This window comes from Balearica regulorum, chromosome 6 (assembly GCF_011004875.1).
Source record: "Balearica regulorum gibbericeps isolate bBalReg1 chromosome 6, bBalReg1.pri, whole genome shotgun sequence".
Lineage (NCBI taxonomy): Eukaryota > Metazoa > Chordata > Aves > Gruiformes > Gruidae > Balearica > Balearica regulorum.
The window spans coordinates 40,662,898-40,677,358 of record NC_046189.1 but is presented as its reverse complement, the minus strand read 5'-3'; the positions used below and the strand labels follow the sequence as shown (position 1 = coordinate 40,677,358).

Below are 14,461 nucleotides of genomic sequence, written 5' to 3'. Positions count from 1 at the left end.
AGGGGATACCACTGAACATTTGCAATTTATTTTGTAAAGTGCAATGCCACAATTCCATTTTCTCTCAAATCTTCACCAGCATTACTACCTAGAAGCCTCAATAGAAATTTTTCTGTATCAAAATCCAGCAGCAAGTTGACTAGCTAAGCATGGATCTGCCTCTTCAGATTCCTCCAAAAAGAGAAGGTCTGGAAACTGTTCTTAGATTAGGACAAACCCAAGTCATTGCCGCTCTGCCAGGTACCCTGTCACCTCGCAGCTTCTCCTGGCCTGGGACCCACCGCAGAGGACCCCACACCAGCCTCTGACCATGGGCTCGCCCCATCTCTTAACAGCCATCCCTGAAACTCCACCAACAAAACTATTTCAAGCATCACAGCATGAAGGATGTCAACACAGTGAAGCAGAGATATGGAAACTTATCCTTCTTGAAAGCCAAAGAGCGCTTTCAGATCTATTTTTGGGGGTAGGAGGAAGGGAAGGAGGAGAACCGCTGGTCACCACCAGGTAACTGGGTTACTGCTGGGCTGTGGCAGGCGCTCAGAGGGAAGGGAGCCCGAAATCAGGCCTGTGCTGCTGCAGGCAGGCTCACGAGTTACTGCCTCTCTAGGCAAAAATATCACAAAATTTAAACCCTTCTAACAACAACCACCACCACTTTAGTACTGTGAAAACGCTTAGCTCCAGCTGAACCTAAACAATTGCTCTAGAAAATGCAAAGTGAGCAGAAAAAAATGCACAGCACCTACTCTAGCAAATCCACATTTAAAAAGAAAAAGCAAACAAATCAGTATGAATTAAGAAAGCTTCAGATCTTTGCCCTTCGTTGCTCAGACGCTGAATCCCTCCAAATGACTCCAGTGTCACTGAATAAAATAGAGGCTACGGAAAGGAACAGCAGACAAACCTCCTACCAGTCTGTAAAGCGTAGGCTGAAACGTCAATGCAAGAAGCTACGCCTAGGAATGGACTATAGATACATGGGCTAACTCTCCTTTGGGGAGAGCACGTGATCTTAATTATTTTCTTTGCAGCTCTACTTGCTGATTCTAAAGCATCCTTTAAATGTGGCCAGTCACTAAAAATCACGAAACTTTGTTTTGTCAGAAAGAAAACACTCCCCGGGTTTTCTGTGCCTCATACTCCACACTGCGCTCCAGCGATTTGCACTATGTGGCAAACAGGAGTTTTATTACCTTAGAAACATTTTTAAATATCCCTGTACTTTTAAAATATGCAGACGCCTAATGGTTGGATTTACGTATTGTCTCTGCCAAAAGCATGGCTCAAGTTTCCACTCATTTAACTGCGCTAGGGGAAAAAACAGCACACCACAAAGTTTATTGACTGCGTTACCCTAATGATGGATGAAGTACTTACAAGCAACTAAAATGAAAAACAATATAAAAACACAAGAAAAGATGGAGCAGAAAGAGAAAAATCGGACTCACTACTAACAGGAGCATGTGCATGTGTTGATTAGTGTGAGTGGGCCTCTGAAGATGAATTTTACCCTAACGCTTACTTTAATGGTGATATAATTCTTTCTTGCTAGGAAAGATGGAGGAACCAGTAATCACCATGACTCATGTACCTTCCCTTTAATGTTATTCAGGCCCTTAGTACTGTCACATCAGAAAAATGAAACACCACAACCAACGAGTCTGTAAAAGAAACCACTTCCCGTAGACAGCAGTATGCCGATCCAAAACGCTGACGAGTAACACTACGTGTGCGTAGTGTGGGTGCTGCTCTGCAGGTCCAGTACGTCGCCAGTCCTCCTACTGGTATTTCCTTTCTTACAGTTGAATGTTCTCCATGAGGAACTCCCATTTCAGCCCAATTCTGTAGCTCTTAAGCAAACAAACCCCCCTCAATAAACCCAAACCAAGCACTCGCACAAAGTATTTAGCTATTTTCTTTCAGCTGACATCCTAGTCCTGAGGAAGGAATATCTTAAAAATGTTCCTCTTCCTAGAAAAGTCACATCACTCCATGCTCTGCTAGCCAGGACGTGCAGAGTCGGTTTGAAAACTACTTTGCTCCAGACAGAAAGGCAAGTTTTATCGATTACTAAAAGAGAAATGAAACCAAGAGAAATGTAAACTGAAATAACACGAAAACTGGACTTCCTCTACACACTCTTCCTCAAGTAGCCAAGGATACTTGTCCCTGCCCGCAGCAGGGGGTTGGAACTAGATGATCTTTGAGGTCCCTTCCAACCCAAACCATTCTAGGATTCCATGATACAGCTTCCCAGACCTGGAGCACTGTTACATGTTACAAAGCAAAAGCAAACCCCTTTTAATCTAGATTAAAAATACTTTATTTTTTTTTAAAAGCAGCACTACCTTTTAATCCCCTTAATCTGAACTATTACATTTTCCTCCTTACATTTCTTTTTACTTCAAACCATCCCTGCAGACGGAAGTTCAGCATAACAGCAAGCAGACTGAAACCTAACACAGTACCTAGTCATCTATTTAAAATTAAATGTCCCCGTGGCTGCGTTACTGCCCTGCAGCCTTATCCAGAATGAATTAGCAGGAATTTTGGGACTGCTCTTCTGTTCTACAGAGGTGCAAGATTCAGACTTGTCTGAAATCACCTGCAGTCAGAAAATTGGACATGGGGAGTTTGAAACTGTGAACCAACAAAACATTTAAACTTTTACCATCAAGAAAAACTGTGCAACTCATTATACTTCAGAATTGTTAATACTCTTTATTAAATTACTGCATCTTAATATTTGCATTTACTCAAAATTTCTGTAAATATAATCCCACAATATTGGATTCCAGTAGAAGCTTAATCTTCAATAACTTACGTTCATCATACAACAATGAATTAAAACTGCACAGCAACCCTTAACCTGATTGTAAGTTAACAACCGCTTCCTCCCTTTATAGTCCTTTTCCATAAAAAGTTGCTGCAGCAACCTGTGAAGTTCCCTTTGGGGAGTTCTTCCCTGCACGCTGTTGTTTGAGGGAGTAGCTTAGAGGAAGGACACGCCATAGGAAGCAGAGATGAGAGGAACTGGTGCTTTTTGCAGCTACCTGGCTTGCAGCACGTGGGTCCCTCCCCACCTTCCACAAATCCCAGCAGCAGAGGACAAGGACAAGTTAAATCTGGTTCTGCGATGCAGGTGGGGGAGCGTGCTGCAGAACTGTCCTCCAGCCCTAACCTGCAGCTCTCCGTTAGAGGCACTGCACCCAACCGCAGCTGGTTCTCCTGCGCTCTTACGTCCTCGTGCATGAACACGCTAAAGGGATCATCTCCCCTCCTGAAAGCCTACGGGGCAATGAATTAATAGAAGATTGTCAGATTAATCTTTTATTCACGATTTTACTTTCCAATATACAATGCTCCTTAACAGTGTGGGCTTTGATGCAAAAATTATGCATGGTGGAAAACAACCCATTTTCAAACAAATTCATTGTATTGTACAAACTGTTAAATAAAATCTATTTCAAACAATCATACCTTGTGAGCATTTTTTCTTTCTGCTATCACGCAACTAAAACATGAGTAATTTTCCAAAGTATCAGAGTTCTCCTAAATTACAACAAAACCGGTAATTATGTAATAAACTTGACCTATTTTTGCAGACTTTCCAAATGTATTTCATATGCCTATTGCCAACAAACACATATGGAATATTCTTTCTGAATACTTCCACGCTTATTTTATTCTTGCTTGTTTCTGAGGATTTGTTCCTAAATCGTTAAGATCCTTCAAACATAAAAACGTCCATGAGCTATCACAGTGATCTATTGAAGTTGTCGATACTACACAGAGTCCACATTCTTCATTTTTCTTAACAGTTATAAAATATTTTTTTACAACCATGACAATAATCCCTGAGATGCCGTTCAAGGAGAAGACACATCTTAAAAGCATCAAGAGCAGTATCAGATAAAGCAAAACTGGACATTTTCCACCGAGTTAGCCAACAGAAAACTGCCCAATACCATTATCTTCCCCATAAAATTTCAAAGAACTACGATAACGCGTTGTACTTTCTGCAGAAAAAATTACCAGAGCTTCTAAGTAGTGCAGCTGCTGGCCAACATTAACATTTATTTTTCTGGTACCATAGGGAACGAAGAGACAAGTTTTCTCAAGTTCTCCACCACTATTTTTGAACAACTCCAGAAACCATAACCTCCACATTTTAGAAGGCCTACTCATCTCGCTCCCCTCAGCACGGCTCGCTCGGAACACATGGAAGAGCCTGCGTAAGTGTCAACCAGCCTGATCCCGAGTAGGACTCACCGCTGTCCAAACATCAGGGTCGACTTTGTTTCTGCTTCATTGAACACAGAAGGAGAACAGCATATCACAATGGTGGTTCTGCAGTTCCCACCAAGGGAATCCTGAAGTATTCGGGTCATTTTGCTGTCTCGGTATGGAACATGGGTTTTCTAATCAAAATATAAATAAGAGACAAGAACAATTTTTTAAAATAACGATATCGCAATGAGAGACAACATGAGTCGACAATGACAGGTTTAATGGATTTGAAGTGTACAATCCTGAAGAGTAATTGTTTTGATTAAGTAATTGTTTTGACTAAGATTGGATAGTCACTCAAGTGAAATCACTGAGAATTAGTTTCTTATCTTTAGTAGAATAGCAAAAGTGTCACCGTTTTGTTGTGGGAAAGCTAATATTTTCTTCTTTCTGAATTGAAATGTTAGCTATTTTTTTGTGTGCACGGCAAAGAAACAGATAGATAGAAAGCCATTCTTCAACAACACAAAACAGGATTACTTACAGTTCCTTCTGCCAAGGCGGATATCACATTGCCTAAAGCAGACAAAGACTTATTGATATTTTTAGCTTCGTCAAGAACAGCGCCCTCCGCTCCCGTTTTGCTGACCTACCAAAGAGAGCAGGCAACAGTCAGGCTCAGCTACCAGCAAGCGCCTGTACAAATACAGCTACAATGCAGATACCACCACTGACAAAGATGCTCTTGGAAGAAAAACAAAACAAGCTGATCTTCAGTGTGAAGGAGGAGAATTTTATATGCCCTTTTTTGTTAGCAGAAGCCTGTAATAATTCCACCTTTCTTCCAGTGTAACAGCAAGTTGACCCTTACTTTGTTCAGGGAAAAGCTGGTAAGTCCGTGCTCTCCTGAGGACACTTGGGGATCACTTCCAAGTCCAGACTGCCCATACAGATAGGGAACACCACAGGGATATTCTCAGGGCACGCTCAGGGGCACAGCATACACCACCAGTATCTTGGCTTTGTATTTTGCTTGCATGGACTGAGAATATCAGGACAGAAAAAGCATGATCTCACTCATCCTGAACGTCAGGTTTACTGATCCACAAACTGGATCCCACGGTGGCCCAGTCAAGAAGCTTGGTGGCCTGGGACCAGTACTCCTTCAGACAGCAACACAGTTTTATAGTCTTTTCTCAGAAAAGTAGCATAAAGCCATTTATTTTTCTCTACATTAAAACTACAGTATCTGTACTTTCCTCTAAAAATGGCACATGACATAAAAGGAAACATAATTGTATGTTTTTCAGAAGACAATCTACCAAGGAAACCCTTATTTCAGCTTTTCTGTACAATGTCCAAACAAACATAATGACCCACGAAAGTGCAGTTTTCAGAGAAGAGCAGAGCCTGACTAGGCACTCATTTTCTAAACGCCACTAAGAGTTTTTAATTTCACATTTAGTATCATATGCAATACTAGAAATGAACATGATTAATTACTCTGGTGAATGGCTTCAGCACTGTACCAATGGGTTATCAACTAGTGTGTCCCAATGAGCAATCTGAAAGCTGCCTGGCCTATCAAACAAAATCTTTTATTTTACTTCTCATTTTCAATAAGATATAGAAATCTATGACCACAATGAGAGACATTTCATCATGAGTAATTACCAAGGACCCAGTTTGAATAAAGAATTCCATAGCGTTGCAAAATGACGAGGTTTATAATTTATTTCATTTACGGTTAAACAATTTTGAATGCTCCAGAAGATGTTAGAATGAGAACTGGGAAACGACGACATTTTCCCACTGCAGTACTGTTCTAGACCATTACTCTTTTGGTAAACAGACACAAGTTCTTTTCTGGTTAGTATTTTTCTCTATTGGAAAGCAGAAATAGTCACCACAACCAAGAGAGTCATTCAGAGAGCTTCAAATAGATTTCAGCTGTGTCACTGCATTAACTGCTGTTATTTTGTTATCTAATATGTGAAATAATCACAGAAAATCTAGAAATAGGACATGTCTGAATATAACCAAATGAAAATATCAGGCTAATTTTACACCTGCATAAAAACTACATGACATTATTCAAATACCCATAACTAAATGTGAAGCTACATAAAAGTACACTGGTTCAATTCCCTTCATTATAAATGAAGATATATTGCAGAGGTTTGGGGCTTGCATTTTGTACCAATAAATGGTTCCAATCTGTTCCTTTTCTCCATCCCGCATTTAAAAAAAAAAAAAACCAAACAGATTGCCATACTAATGATAACACGAGCTAAGACTTCTGTAAAACTTCTGTAACTATACCTAGCCTAATTTTGCACTGACACACATTCACCTCATCAGTTTAGAGATCCCAGGAGTATCATTAAACAATTCAGGAAAAAGGAAAGATTACCTTCTCGCTCCCAGCCAGGTCTACCAGGTAAAGCTTTCCACTGAGTTTCTTCTCAGTTTCCACATTCTCTTGTTTAATATTAATGAGGAAGATGCTGTGGCTCCTAGAGCTGTGTTCATTCATATCTGCAATCACATTAGAACAGTTTTGTTTAAATGACTTTATAACCTGACATGAAATTTTATTTCATCAGAATTCAAATTCAAAAGTACGAGGTGATTTACTGAGAGCCCAGAGCACTGGACTGACAGCAGTGTCAGTGCCAAGAGCTGCAAATAAAGCTCATGGACTACAGAATGAGCTCCTACTTTCTCCCAACATCACCAAATTAACCAGATTCATGATAAATAACAGCCTTGGAAAAAAAAGATTTTTTTTTTCTTCTTCTTTCTTTTTTGAAAGGTTTTTTTTCCCCTTGAGGCAACAAAATTTGACGAGCAATGGTAAAATATAACGAAAAAAATTCATAGCATAAGAATAATAAAATAACATTACACAAACACAGTAAGAAACAAAGGTTTTATCCATTTATGCTTCTTCGTGAGTGTAGACAGCTCACACAGAAAACTGCTGTGATAGAACAGACACTATTTAGACATAGAACTACAAGGAGGATGTATGTTCAGCATCCTGGACAGAGGAATAATTTTCAGCTGAGCAAGAGAATTTAAAGAGAAGTAACAATAATGGCAATAAAAAGAAGTTGAGCAGGTCTCAGTGCAATTGTGTGAGGAGATCTCCTAACATTTTAGCTAAAGTTTTCATCAAAACCACACTACTTAAACTCAAATTTCAGTGTGATTTTTATTGCTTATGTAGTTAAAAATCCCCCTTCACCCAGGCAGCAGATAAAACCCAGGCAGTCACAGCTTCAGCTTCCGCTATTCTAAGTTGGATTGTAACCATGTTATGCTTGAAGTTTCATAAAGTAGCCCAAAAAAAACCACCACCCAACAATCAGTAAACCACTTTTTCATCTGTTTTCTCTATTTTCTCTACTACCATAAACCCCACTACCCCCTTTCTCCCATTCACAGCAATGTTTATATTTATCTGAACTCCCTGTTTCTCCTCCATCCCCAAACTCATTTTTTTCAATAACACTTTAAAACTTGTTTCTCACCATTTCAGTCTAGGTAAAATTCATTCTCTGTCAACTTATGTCGGAGCTTTTTTGTGTGCACCAAGTGCAACAGGTACTACCATAACAAAAGGTGTATTTGAATATTTTTTGTTAAAGAGAATAGCAGAAACAACAGGAGGAAACATTACTCGGAGAAAAAAGCGAATACATTTTATTAGTATGATGAGAAAGGCATGGGAAAGCTAAAGCAATATTGTATTTATCAAAACAAGAAGGTAGAGACATGGAAGAGAAAGAAGTCATCCAATTGCATCATAAAAATTTAAATAAAATTAAAATAAAAAATAAATTAGACCAAAACCCCACCCTACCACCAAGATTCGAGTTACAAGCTGAGGTTCTGCCAAGCTCACTGCTTGGATCAAAGACATCTTACAGTATAAATTGGGAAACAATACAAATTTTGACATTTTATATAACAATGCTATATAATGCCATATATTAAATTCAGGAGTTCTCAAAGCTGAAACAGTCAATAAATGTTTCTGTATGCAGTGAAGCGGTAAAAAAAGTACACTCTATTAATTTTAAAGCGTTATAATTTGTGCATCATTACATCGTTCACATAAGTAACTCAAAGTACTTGGTGAACATGCAGAATCAATACATCATTAGGACGCTACAACCACCCACACTTTATAGCCAGAAAAGCCTCCACACAATACTCACTTGTAACGGCTACGTGGCGGTTAGCTTTCCCTTCATCAATGACATCCAAAACTTCTTCAGGACTAGATACAAATCTTTCTGTACAACCCTAGAAACATGCAAGTTGAAAACAGAACATTTAGGAAGTGTCCTAGTACTCCAAATGCCGTCATGAAGAATATTTAGCACTGATGAACAACATAATTAGAAGAACCATCAATATCCAACATGATCACTAGCGAGGCAATGGACCAAAACGTGCCGTTGTATGACTTCCCGGAGTCGTCCATGGGATAACTTCACAGACAATTAAAGACTCGGTCAAATCCAACCATGCAGCAGAAAAGAGTTTCTGTGTGTAGAACACATGGAGCGACATGGCGTCTATTCCTGTTACTAATTTCAGTCAGATTACGTACCCAAATTAGTTTTTCTCTCTCAAACTACAAGACAACATGCATAGTCCTTGTTCTCTGCCTTAATGCAATATTACTGGCGGAGTTATTTTATCAATTTTTTTTGCCTTCCCCAGGATGCGAATAAACAGAACAATAGTATATTATTAGGCTTACATATGTTCATACCAAGCATATTACTTTTAAGTGAGGGCCCAGGAAGTCATAAAACAAATTCCTAACCCAACAAATCTGTTCTAAAATATTGCAAGATTACAGCATCTATGCAACAAAATATTAAAGAACAAAATTTTTCAAGACGTTCTCTTTCATATACTTAAAATCTAACACCATACTAACAAAATGTAAATGTTTAAAGTCAGGAAAATAAAGCAAACATGATTCAAGCCCACTAATATTTCAGGAAACTGTTTAAATCCAGAGACCCATACTACTTGAACATCCAAGACCTTGAACATGAGTTGAATCGTTTCAGCAAACACAGTGGGATACAAATGGAAGTGTGCAAATAAATGCATATGTGAGAAAGAATGAAAAACTGAGCACCAAATTTTCCTCATACCTTAACATATGGGACTCTGTTTTTATCTTCATGTACAGCGAGGTTTGTCTTTGACACTAGGAGAAAAGATGGAGATCATTAGGAATATTCCACAGGTAATAATGTGGCAACTATAGGCAAGACAGACAAATACCGTGAATGTATTAAATTTATAAATGAGAACTGTAGTCGCTTCCCACTCCTTACGAACTATCAATATTTCTGACACATAAAACTTGTCTCTTGTTCTGTTAATCTTGTACCTGTTTCCTTAAGGTGAACTTAATGGCACAAGAGCTTTTGTTTATTGCTTGGATTAATAAACACCAGCCGAGTTGGATTTTGCCAAAGCAGCAAGAATTTCAAAAGAGACAGAAGAACTCATGGAATTCAGAAACCTCAGATACATGTTCCTGGGACATTTCTCTGTCTTCAGATTGATTCAACACACACAAGTCACATTTTCGTTAACATACAGCACACATATACGGAGATACAAATTGTAAAAAAGATAGAGCCCTCCTAACAAACTCTACCTAACAGAAACAAAGCAAGGAATAAGTTGAAGCGAATGTATTCTAAATTTAACCAAAAAACCCTCAACGTTTTTAAACCATGGTTTTCCTTTAAGAATGCACATTGCCAATGAGGGTCAGACCTGCCTTGAAGTCTGTGAAATTCTCTGTACTCACTGATTTATAATCAAGCTATGTAGCAGTGCAGAGGTAGGTGCACAAGAGTCAGAGATCAGATGACTTAAACTGCAAAATTCTCTTTCACGAGCCCAGTCATATAGCTTAAATATAAATCACTCTCAAAAAGTAACTGTTTCCCCTTAAGCATTGATTCAAAGCGCTATACCAAGTCAAAAAACACTCAGTCACATAAGAAATGCAGAACTTACCATCAAGTAGGTCCCTTATTTTGTCCAAATATATCTCAAAGTAGGAAACCTAATTAAGTAATCATAAACATTACAGATTTAAACTTTGGGGATTTAAAAATCTCTGTACTTATATTTCCATATCTGTCAAAATAAAAAGCATCAAACTAAAAATAAACCCCACCTCCCACATAGTTTGAATTACATCTTCCATGTGAACATCCTTGTATTTTGAATGATTTACAAGTCATTGATCTTTCTCCATTTGTCAATGATTCATCAAGAAAGTATACAAAAAAATCCCTTCGGACGAATCTTATCTTCTTTTTTTTTTTCTTTACATAAGCAAAACTGACAAAAATATTGAACAGAATCAAATCGATTCAGCTACTATCATATCCGTACAACTGCATCACGAGAAGGGTCAAGTTTGACAGCTGTAAGAGGTATATTGATATTCACCAGCACAAAAGCAGACAGCATCGTCAGTGGTTTAACATACAAGTTGCATAAGCCTAAGCAAAATATGTTAAATTCAACTTTTAAATGCAACATACGTAAAAGTTCTGTCTTGAATCATATCCCAAAGAAGAAACTGAAAATGAGCTTTTTCTGACTCCCAGAAGCAAATAGAAACGTGTTAGGGGCGTAGTGTCTAACCATACCCTAAATAGGCTTTATTTAGGGATTATTTAGCTAGAATACTAGATGGCTAAATTCTAGGTATCAGTAAACTCTAGCTATTTAGTAAAGTATCACTTTCTCTTGTGAAAAATAAATGATGTCTGTTTTTTTATACCGATGAGTTGATCTTCCTGTGTGACAGCTGCTATTAAATACAGACATATTTCGCTTTTGTGCATTTACTTCACCTGTGTCCCATTTAAAGCCATCCTCTAGACCAGCTCATTTCAACAGTCCGGTTCACCCAGACTCAACTCACGTGCTTTATATTATCCTACTAACACACTGCTGAGGACCAACACACACAGGAGATACCAAGTTCCCCTCCCTGTTCTAAACGGGCTCTTTAACAAGGCCAAGTGCAAGGTCCTGCACGTGGGTCGGGGCAATCCCAAGCACAGCTACAGGCTGGGCAGAGAATGGATGAAGAGCAGCCCTGAGGAGAAGGACTTGGGGTGTTGGGGGACGAGAAGCTCAGCATGAGCCAGCAATGTGCACTTGCAGCCCAGAAAGCCACCCGTGTCCTGGGCTGTGTGTCCAGCAGCGTGACCAGCAGGTTGAGGGAGGGGATTCTGCCCCTCTACTCTGCTCTGGTGAGACTCCCCTGCAGTGCTGCATCCAGCTCGGGGGTCCCCAGCACAAGAAGGACATGGAGCTCTTGGAGAGAGTCCAGAGGAGGCCACCAAGATGATCTGAGGGCTGGAGCACCTCTGCCATGGAGACCTCAGGCTGGGAGAGTTGGGCTGGTTCAGCCTGGAGAAGAGAAGGCTCCGGGGAGACCTTAGGGCCCCTTCCAGTCCCTGAAGGGGCTCCAGGAAAGCTGGAGAGGGACTGGTGACAAGGGCAGGGAGTGACAGGCCAAGGGGAATGGCCTGAAGCTGCAGGAGGGGAGATGGAGATGGGATGGGAGGCAGAAATCCTTCCCTGTGAGGGTGCTGAGGCCCTGGCACAGGGTGCCCAGAGAAGCTGTGGCTGCCCCTGGCTCCCTGGCAGTGTTCAAGGCCAGGTTGGATGGGGCTTTGGGCAACCTGGGCTAGTGGAGGGTGTCCCTGCCCATGGCAGGGGGTTGGAACTAGATGGGCTTTAAGATCCCTTCCAACCCAAACCATTCTAGAACTCTATGATTCTATTAAAGAGGGAGGAAAGAAAATTATATTAATTTTCAACGTTGGCTCAGTTATTAAAAGAGTGTGACAGTTTGGTTAAATTCTCACTCCCAGTGACAGAACTTGCATTTCTCTTGATGACAGCTCCTTGTATAATCACTCACTCATTCATTGCTATTTAGGCAGCTTTTCTGTTAAGATATTCATAAACGTCAACTATGATAGGAAACCACTGAAACAATTCAGTGCTGGCAGAATGTGATTTATAAAGTGATAATCTTCTGCAGAGACAGGAATTTACTATGTCTTCTACAAAGGGGTCCTCATCTGTTGGTATCCAAGTGCTATTATGTAGAACAGCAACGGCCACAGGAGAGCTTTACAGCTGATGAAAAGAGATCAGTGTCACTCCTATGGAAACCATTTCCATGAAAATTCAGAAGTGTCTCTTCTTAAGGAGCCAAATATTTTACAATTAAATTATTATTTATATATATAAAAATATTTAGATTGTTTATGTGTACTTTATATTCTGCTTCTTCTGTCTGTACTTTGTGAGCACACCCACAGACACTGCTATAAGAAGGTTCTCGACACAAAATGACCTAGTCCTTCCAGAAGATCAGGAACTGATTCAGAGGTCTATTTTGTGTGTCTTGGGGGAGGGATGACACAGAGGAGTACTCGTTTTTCCTGCAATCTATAGGGTAATTTTACTGATGTCCACTTAGAAGAAAGTTGTACCCTGACTGCAACCCTGCCAGACAGACCGATTCCTCACCACAGCTGAGAGTTCCCCAGGAGACCAGATAGACAGTAGGAATTAAAGGTCACTCAAAAATATTTGAGAGATCTTAGGGTTGGGATCATGATAGGGACATGGAAAAACATAGTAGCTGTCCAAATCGAGACTTAGTCCACCATCTCAAGGAATCCATACATAAGCCTTTGAGCTAAAAATTACTTCTAAACGTCTTTCTGTAATTGCCCAAAGCCATCTTTTCTCCATTTCACATATTATGGAGGACTGCTTATATCACTGAGATAGGAATAACATATCCGTATATTCTCTCAGATGTCATGCAGATCAATGGTATTTGTGGTCGCAAAAAGAGAGGCTGAGGTCCAGTCTTTGGAGAAGCTGCAGTGGAATAAGTGTTTTCTTTCTTACCGAGTTGGCTAGCCTATCAACTGGGGTGAGAGACAAGGCAAACAACGGACTAGCAAACCTGAGCTGAAAACATACTCCAAAAATAACTTCTATCAAAGGCTAGTAACTGTATTGGATTATTTCTAGTAAATGTCCTCAGCAAATTAATGGGGTTTTGAGTCAGAAAAAGGAGAAAGGAAAAATTCTGCAGCACAACGTTGCAACGCGAATCCAGATTTCCCATCCACCCGACCCGTTACGTAACACGTCATTCCACATTTACCTTTATATGAAACTCCAGGTTTTCATCCATGGAATAGATGTGATCAAAGATGTCATGTGCAATTCTTGGAATGATTCCCATGAGCTGAGGGTCATGCAGCTTCCCCTGCGGACACAAAAGCCATCCGTAACCTGGAAAGCCTTGCTCGGGCACAAGGGAGGAGAAAGCCTTGTCCAAACAAACCTTCCTCCAGTGGGGCCCTATGACCATGTCTGCTGCTCTGGGGGAGATTTGCTTGATGTAAGTGCACAGAAAAGGTGGCAGAACGACTCGCCGTGTTAGCACTCTTCACCTGACGGAGCACCTATTTGTTTTGTCAGCTCCTGCCATTTGCCAAGCGTGCTGTCCTGCCGCTATTTACACTGTCACTCTCCGATGGAGGAGACACGAATAAACACAAACAAACATACAAATTACAGCCTGGTTCTCCCAGTTAAATCAGATATTTGGAAACATGTCAGCAACAAGAAGTATTAAAGCATTTTGTTTCTCTTTCACCACTACGGTAGAAAGCTAAAGGGAAATCTGGGTTGCGGGGATTTGGGGATTAGAGTAATATATTCTGATTTGAGCTTGCCGGGCCTATTGCCAGAGAACCGTGCCTTACAAACATTACTGTTCTCCATGTTAATTTGCACAACTACCTTCCTCTGTTCTTTCAAGAACTGAATATTAAATAAAAACAACAATTTCCCTGGCTGCGTGGCTCCTTTTAGTTGCATTGCCCTTTTTGAAAAAGCCAGACATGTACTGAAAAGCTAACACCACTTGAAAACTGAATAGAAGTACAGACTCCAAATAAAAACCTTTTCTGATTACAGCGTACACTGTATTTTTATTTCCAAATGTTTTATGAAACTGGTTAAATATGCAATAACAAGTCAGTAGTCATAAGATTCCATCAGAACATAGCATCGTACTATACCTTTTGAATATATCTTTGTCCAAGTATTACTGCCC

At 40.0% G+C, this 14,461-nt stretch overlaps 1 protein-coding gene across 1 annotated transcript in view; it reads right to left on the bottom strand.

The window, feature by feature from the left end:
* KIF5C (kinesin family member 5C) overlaps positions 1-14,461 on the bottom strand; it is an 85,857-nt gene that overhangs the window by 36,727 nt on the left and 34,669 nt on the right. The window contains exons 4-10 of the mRNA XM_075757286.1: positions 13,502-13,606; positions 10,300-10,348; positions 9,417-9,472; positions 8,460-8,547; positions 6,647-6,771; positions 4,778-4,882; positions 4,276-4,424 (exon numbers count right to left, since the gene is read on the bottom strand). Coding sequence (XP_075613401.1) covers positions 4,276-4,424; positions 4,778-4,882; positions 6,647-6,771; positions 8,460-8,547; positions 9,417-9,472; positions 10,300-10,348; positions 13,502-13,606 — 677 coding nt within the window. The remainder of the gene's footprint in view (positions 1-4,275; positions 4,425-4,777; positions 4,883-6,646; positions 6,772-8,459; positions 8,548-9,416; positions 9,473-10,299; positions 10,349-13,501; positions 13,607-14,461) is intronic.